Genomic DNA, 8109 nt, shown 5'->3' with positions numbered 1-8109 from the left:
CCTTAACCCACTCAGCGAGGCCAGGGATCGAACCTGCAACCTCAGGGTTTCTAGTCAGATTTGTTTCCGCTGTGCCACAACAAGAACTCCTAATTTATTTTTTGACTGCACCCTCAGCATGCGAAAGTTCCTGGGCCAGGAATCAAACTGAGCCATGGCAGTGACAATGCCAGATTCTTACCCACTAGACCACTAGGGAACTCCCTTAGATAAGGCCATATTATAGTGCCCAGCACCTTGACGCAAATTTTATTCTCCCATTCCCAAAAGATAACGATTCATTAGGTAACTCAATGACTATTTAATGAAACTTGCTAGTTGTACTGTTTTAGGTTCCAAGAGGGCAAAAGAAAAATGTTCTGATTCTAATCTCCACTTCTTACCATCTCATAGACTAAGACCTTCAGAGAATAAGTTAACCTTGCAGAGGCTAAATCACAACCAGAAGAGCTGCCTCAAGCAAGTATATGATTACAGACCAAAAATCAGCTTGGATAAAAGCAAGAACAGCAGGGTCCCTGCCTCTACATCAGAAGTGGTTTGGGACTTCCCTTTGTGGCTCAGCGGTTAATGAACCTAACTAGGATCCATGAGGATTCGGGTTCAATCCCTGGCCCTGCTCAGTGGGCTAAGGATCCGGCATTGTCCTGAGCTGTGGTGTAGATCACAGATGTGGCTCAGATCCCAAGTGGCTGTGGCTGTGGCATAGGCCAGCAGCTGCAGCTCTGATTTGACTCCTAGCCTGGGAACCTCCATATGCAGCAGATGCAGCCCTAAAAAGCATAAAAAAAAAAAAAAAAAAAAAAAAAAAAAGGTGGTCTGCATGATGGCATCTCTGTGTTCCCTCCCTGGAGGCTGCCTCCCATGCCTCTGTCATATCCCAGCTCTCTTGGGGCTTTGTGGTCCATGGCCTTCCTCCCCCTGACAGAGTCCCTTCCTTCCCTTACCCCTAGGTGGCTGCCGAGTGATGGAGCAGAAGGAGGTGCCCAATGGCTTCCGGGACGAAGCCTGTGGCAAGGAGACTCCTGCTGGCTATGCTGGCCTCTGCCAGTGAGTGGCAGGCAGGGCATGAAGCATGGCAGTGGGGGGGAGACAGAGGGACTGGGTCTCTGGGATCAGTAGGTCCTGCAAGGAGTGGGAGATGGGGCCCTTCCAGGCAAGAGGCAAAGAGAGGTAGTAGCAGGCAGTGGGCGCAGGTTGGCAAGCGCCTACCGAGCCACGGGTGAGGGGTGTCGGTCTTGTTCATCCGAGGATCAGCCAAACAGAAGAACAAATATTTCGCTCTATCATCTCCCCAGGGCACACTACAAAGAATATCTTGTGAGCCTCATCAATGCCCACTCTCTGGACCCAGCCACCCTGTATGAGGTGGAGGAGCTGGAGACAGCTGCCGAGCGCTACCTGCACATGCACCCCCAGCCGCTGCCTGGGGAGGATCCCCCAACCTATCACGCACGCTTATTGCAGGTAAAGCCTTCCCCCGGCCTGGCCCCTGAGCCCACTCCCTAGAAATCCCCTGTCCTGCCTGTGTCTGAGCCCTGTGCTTCGTTTCATCATCTTCTCTCTCCTTCTGCAGAAGCTGATAGAAGAGGTGCCCTTGGGACAGAGTATCCCCCGCAGGAGGAAGTAGCTGAGGGCGAGGGTCCCTTGGTCCGACTTCCTCAGGAGCAGCTCCAGCACTAATAAAGAGGCATTTCCTTGCCCAGGCTTCTTGGTGGTCCTTCTTCCTGACCCCACCATCTGGGGGCACCAGGGAAGGGGGGGTGGTGAACAGAGCTTTGCCAAAAGGGCTCCCTCAGCCCGCTGACCAGCCCACTCTGGACTCAGGCCAAGAAGGAACTGGCCTCGCGGCTGGCCAGGGGAGGCCCTCCGCATCCAGCCCCCTGGCCTGAGCTTCTCTTTCCCTGCCTCCTTGCTTTCACCAAATCCAGCTGATGTGTGGGCTCACCTAGTAGGTAGCAAGCAGGCACTGTAGGGGAAGGCAGATGCCCAAGTAGTACAGAGCTAACCAGCGGCCCCAGGCCAGACTCCAGGATACTGCAGCCTCCCTGGGGAAGCAGCTGTGTCACAGAGATGGTGGGATCCGAGCAAGAAGTGTCCTGAGGGAGGAAAGGGAATGAGGCCCAGCGGGCCAACCATAAGCATCTCAGCTGCTGCTTCCCCCTAGTGGCAACCAGTTGCCCTGCAACTCGGAGACCACGTGATTTCGGGGAAACGGACCTCCCTGAAGGAGAACTGAAACTTAGGGTGGGGACTGTAGAAAGGGGCGGAGAAATCCAGAAGCTGCCTAGCCGGGAGCTGAGCTGTGGTCGGCTGAGCCCTGGGACAGCCTGCACAGCAGCTCAGGTAAGATTAACCAAAAACGGCTGTCAGCCTGGGTCAAGGTCGGGGAAGCCCTGCGGGAGGTGGTGGGTGGGGGCTCCTAGGGACCCCCCTGCTAGACAGAGGAATACCAGAAGGCTTGTGAACCAGGGAGCTGGAAGTTTGGCTTGAGTGAAAGACTGGTCAGGGGCCGGTGTCCCACACCTTATCTGTTGGCAAAGGACAGGAGGACCTACTACCGGGTTCTTGAGGGAAGAAGGCATTGCCCCATCCCCGATTGTTTTGCTGCCTTCTGGCCCTGCCCACTTCCGCCCCAGCTCTGCCCCCTCTCTCTGCCCCACCTACCCCTGGGACAAGCAGGGGGGAGGGTTAGGGGGCATCAAAGGATAAGTTGTGGGGATGGTGGGTGAAGAGGGTTGATGAGGCATCTCAAGCAGCTGCTGTATCTGCAAATGCTTGGGGGTGTCAAGCTCTCTCACTGGGAGCAGGACACCAGGGCATTTTCCTTCCAAACAATAGATTCCTAAAAAGTCTTAAGACCAATTCCTGTTGCCTTCCAGATGCTACATCTTGGTAGTTTGCCTGTTTGTTTGTCTTTTTGCCTTTTCTAAGGCCGTTTCCGAGGCTCATGGAGGTTCCCAGGCTAGGGGTCTAATCAGAGCTGTATCCACCGGCCACAGCCAGAGCCACAGCAGCGTGGGATCCGAGCTGCGTCTGCGACCTACACCACAGCTCACGGCAACGCTGGATCCTTAACTCACTGAGCAAGGCCAGGGATCGAACCTGCAACCTCATGGTTCCTAGTCGGATTTGTTAACCACTGCGCCACAACAGGAACTCCAGATGCTACATCTTGGGATGTTAAAGTATTTCCGGTGATTGCTAGTGATGACAGAAACAAAACAATTCAGCCTCAGAATTCTGAGATATGTCCAGAGACAAAAGACAGAGGGGGTCTCTGGCAGCCCTTTGCCAGAATCCAGTCCCTCTGGCGAGGATCTCACTCTTCCCAAAATGTCCAGTGACAGCTTCCCACTGATCTTATCCCCAGGATGGCTTCAGGCAGGGCTCGCTGCACCCGAAAGCTCCGGAACTGGGTGGTGGAGCAAGTGGAGAGCGGGCAGTTCCCAGGAGTGTGCTGGGACGACGACGCCAAGACCATGTTCCGGATTCCCTGGAAGCATGCGGGCAAGCAGGATTTCCGGGAGGATCAGGATGCAGCCTTCTTCAAGGTGAAGGGCCTGGAAACCGGCCCCTCAGAGGGAGGGACGGAGTATATACACTGGCGCTCTCCCCCTCGAGGCGTTGTGTCCGCCTGGGTTTCAGATAAAGGGGAGATGAAGCGTAGGATCGGCTACGTAATTATCAGAGGCCAGTGCAAAATGAAAATGCAAAACTCAGCCAGCGTCTCAAGACAGCAACAACGGAGCATAAGCCTAGTACGGGCCGTTGTGTGCGCGCGCTCTCAGGCCACACGTCCATCCATGAAGCCAGCCTGGTAGAGGGTCAGCAGGGGTCTGTAACAGGCTGCCTTCTCTTTACTTCTGCTGTTTCCTAGGCCTGGGCGATATTTAAGGGAAAGTACAAGGAAGGGGACTCCGAAGGCCCTGCCATCTGGAAGACTCGTCTGCGCTGTGCCCTCAACAAGAGTACTGAGTTTGAGGAGGTTCCTGAGAATGGCCACAGGGATGGGGCCGAGCCCTACAAGGTGTACCGGCTGCTGCCACCAGGCACCCTCCCCGGTGGGTGGCCCCGGCCCCGCCATGCCTAGGATCGGCAGATGGGGGGAGCAGAGATGAAGCTCTGCGCCTCCTGGGACGGGGGAGCGCCGGGTCAGAGTTCTGCCCTGTCCCTGGGGAGCTGTAACTCAGGCACTTGCCCCTTCCTGCCCATCCTTTCACTGCCTTCTGTCTCCCCTCCCCTCTGCCCACTTAAGGTTCTGACCTTTCTCTCCCCATCAATGTTCTACAGCTCAGCCAGGAAGCCAGAAATTACCATCAAAGCGACGCCACAGTTCTGTGACCTGTGAGAAGGAGGAGGACGAGGTTACCACAAAGAACTGCACACTCAGCCCCTCCATCCTCCAGGACCCCTTCAAAAATGTGAGAGTTCAGGAGGGAACTGGGGGTGGGGACACTAAGGGTAGGACAGTAACTAGGGGAGAGGTGCACCAGTGATAGAAACTGTACCGACTGTATCTACAGGAGTTGGCAGAGACCAATGGGGGAGCAGGCCATTCAGACTTGGGGAGCAGCAGCAGCAGCAACAGCCCTGAGTCTCCGGAAGGTACCACCTGCCCTGCCTCTTTTGTCATCCTCCATGCCACATCCCCTGGACCTTGGACTCGACTCCTCCAGTCCGCTCAGTTTGTTTGCTTTTTTTTTTTTAAGAGCCACACCCGCAGCATATGGAGGTTCCCAGACTAGGGGTCAAATCGGAGCGGTAGCCACTGGCCTGCACTACAGGCACAGCAACACAGGATCCAGGCCGCATCTACAACCTTCACCACCACTCACGGCAACACCGGATCTTTAACCCACTGAGTGAGGCCAGGGATCGAACCCAAATCCTCACGGATACTAGCCGGATTTGCTTCCACTGCGCCACAACAGGAACTCCCTCCCACTCCGCTCTGAATCACCAGTGCCTCTTCTTCCCTTCTAGGTAGGGTTACCACTGAGGCCCCTTTCCAAGGAGATCAAGTGTCCCTGGAGCATCTACTCCCTCCAAATTCAGGTACTTGGTATTTCTGACTCGCCCCTGCTCTCTGTCCCCTGACGTCCTCTTCCTGTGGCCGTGCGCGCATTGTCTAATCTGTCGGGGCTTGCGGCACTGGTGTCTCAGCCCTGCCCCTGACCAGACTCCAGACAACTAATTTCTCAAAAATTATGCACTCTGTTTCCTGGAATCTACTTTGAGATTCTGTGGACTAAGTAGAGACCCAATTTTTGGGACCTTCTTATAAACTCTTAAGAGCCTGGGCATTCAGCCCCGAGGCCTCAGTGGGAATCTGTGGATTAGTTATTCTCCTGAGTGACAGGAAAGTCTGACAGGAAGCCCCTGGCTGCAGAGGGCTGGGCTGTGTAGATAATGAGAGAGGGCACCTTCTCTAATCTCGGAAGGTGCCGCCGCTGCCCCCACCCCGCTGCCCACCTGGTCCTCACCAGCCCTCATTTGGTTTCCCTCTCTGAGGCTCACATTCCTGTTGGCACACGAGGGTGTTGTATTATTATTATTTTTTTTTTTTTTTTTTTTTTTGGTGTTTTTAGGGCCACAGCCATGGCATATGGAGGTTTCCAGGCTTGGGGTCAAATTGGAGCTGTAGCTGCCGGCCTATGACACAACCACAGCAACACAGTATCCGAGCTGCATCTTTGACCTGCACCACAGCTCTTTGCTGGATCGTTAACCTGCTGAGCGAGGCCAGGGATCGAACCTGTGTCCTCATGGATATGAGTCAGATTAGTTTCTTCTGAGCCACGACGGGAACTCTCAAGGGTGTTGGATTTACAAGGAGCCCCTATTCGTTTCCTCAGAGGCTCCTGCTGGCCACTGACCAGTGGGCCCCCAGGATGGGGCACCTGTGCAGCGGCCTTTCCTCTGTCCTCAGACTACTCGCTGCTGCTCACCTTCATCTACGACGGGCATGTGGTGGGCGAGGCCCAGGTGCAGAGCCTGGACTGTCGCCTTGTGGCCGAGCCGTCTGGCTCCCAGTGCAGCATAGAGCAGGTGATCTTTCCCAAACCCGGCCCACGAGAGCCCACCCAGCGCCTACTGAGCCAGCTCAAGAGAGGTGTCCTGGTGGCCAGCAACTCCCGAGGCCTGTTCGTGCAGCGCCTTTGCCCCGTCCCCATCTCCTGGAACGCGCCCCAGGCTCCCCCTGGTCCAGGCCCGCATCTGCTGCCCAGCAACGAGTGCGTGGAGCTCTTCAGAACCACCTACTTCTGCAGAGGTGAGGCTGCTCCAGCCAAGGCGCTTGAGCCCCTTCCCCCGCCCCTCCTCCCCCCGTCGGCTGGGCCCCCACCCTGCACTCTCTCTAGCAGATCCTCTGTCACAGCCGAGGCATGGCACCCCTGTGCTTGCACTGGGCACGTCCCTGTGCTTAGCCCTGTTAGTCCTCCTTCCCCAGCCAAGGTGGTGGAAGGTGAGGCCCAGGTGGAGCCCAGCAGCAGCGTGTCACATCTCAGGAGCACCACCACATAGACGCGTGCAGTAATGGGAAGGTGCACCTCGTGAAAGTGTACCTCGTGGACCCCCACCCCTGCCCAACACACTTGCACACACAACTGTCCACACAGTCATGAGAGCAGGTGCAGATTACATGTCCTGGCTGCCACCCCAGCATTACTCAGGTTCCCCCTCCCAGCAATGTTTAGAATTCTACTTCCCAAAGTTCCTGTCATGGCTGAGTGGTTAACAAATCCGACTAGGAACCATGAGGTTGTGGGTTCGATCCCTGGCCTCGCTCAGTGGGTTAAGGATCCAGCGTTGCTGTGGCGTAGGCTGGCAGCCACAGCGCCGATTTGACCCCTAGCCTGGGAACCTCCATACGCCAAGGGTGCAGCCCTAGAAAGACAAAAACACCAAAAAAAGAAGTTCCCGTTGTGGAGCAGCGGAAACAATCCGACGAGGAACCGTGATGTTTCGGGTTCAATCCCTGGCCTTTCTCAGTGGGTCAAGGATCCGGCATTGCTGTGAGCTGTGGTGTAGGTTGCAGATGCAGCTCGGATCCTGCATTGCTGTGGCTCTGGTGTAGGCCGGCAGCTGTAGCTCCGATTAGACTCCTAGCCTGGGAACTTCCACATGCCACAGGTGCGGCTCTAAAAAGCAAAAAAAAAAAAAAAAAAAAAAAAAAAAAGAATTCACTTCCTGCCTCTGTTCAACTCTCACTCGGACCTTGGAAGGGAAGCCAGGACACAGAGCGTGAGTGTCCCCAGGGCTACGTGCAGGAAGGGTCTGAGCAGTGTTAGTGCCAGAGGACCCCAAGCTCCCCCAGCAGAGAGGGATTCAGGTTGAGGGATGCTCAGCCACCTCTAAAAAGGGGGCGCCTCTTCCTATTTGGCCACAAGTGAGTGGCATCTTTGTTCCTGGCATTTCTCCTGGCGCAAGGCAACAGTCTGGCCACTTGCAGCCCCTGCTCCAGCCTTGGTCTCTGGGTGGCCTCTTTCCCACCTCTCTCTCTCTATCATGGGTCCTTCCCTAACCCCTCCCTGCCTTGGGCCCTTTCCCTTTTCCCTTTCTTCCAACTCTTGACCATTTTCTCTTTCAGACCTGGCCAGGTACTTCCAGGGCCTGGGCCCCCCACCCAAGTTCCAGGTGACACTGAATTTCTGGGAGGAGAACACCAGCCCCAGCCACACCCCACAGAGTCCTATCACAGTGCAGGTGAGTGTGGGCAGGGTTTATGAACAGCCTGCCTGTGCCGGGGGCAGGGGGCGGGTGTTGAAGAAGGAGCCCCTGGGCACAGTGTCTGCCCCCGCCGTGCTCACGGACCCCCCCCCCACCTTTTTGTGCAGATGGAGCAGGCCTTCGCCCGGCGCTTACTAGAGGAGGCTCCAGAGGCGCAGGCAGCCACCATGTCCCTGGTGCAGAGCCTGGGAGACCCAACCTCCTGCTCCCCTCTCTGCTCCTCCTATCTGCTTTGAAAGAACCTCATTCTCCACACTGTCGACCTCCTTACCACGTGATGATTTTGTCCTTGAACTCCTCATGGACCCTGATTGGTGGGGAACTCAAGATGACTCTTTTATTTTATTTTTTGCCTTTTCAGTCCTCTTTCATCTTGCC

General features: G+C 55.8%; 1 protein-coding gene across 1 annotated transcript; it reads left to right on the top strand.

Moving 5' to 3' along the window:
- Nucleotides 2268-8109, top strand: IRF9 (interferon regulatory factor 9). The gene is given in 9 exon segments (NM_001078670.1): nt 2268-2346; nt 3374-3554; nt 3881-4064; nt 4294-4424; nt 4527-4608; nt 4987-5058; nt 5933-6274; nt 7592-7707; nt 7839-8109. Coding segments are annotated over 8 exon segments (1236 nt in total). The 5' UTR covers nt 2268-2346; nt 3374; the 3' UTR covers nt 7968-8109.

Source organism: Sus scrofa, chromosome 7, assembly GCF_000003025.6.
Source record: "Sus scrofa isolate TJ Tabasco breed Duroc chromosome 7, Sscrofa11.1, whole genome shotgun sequence".
NCBI lineage: Eukaryota > Metazoa > Chordata > Mammalia > Artiodactyla > Suidae > Sus > Sus scrofa.
This window is presented reverse-complemented; position numbering and strand designations above follow the sequence as displayed.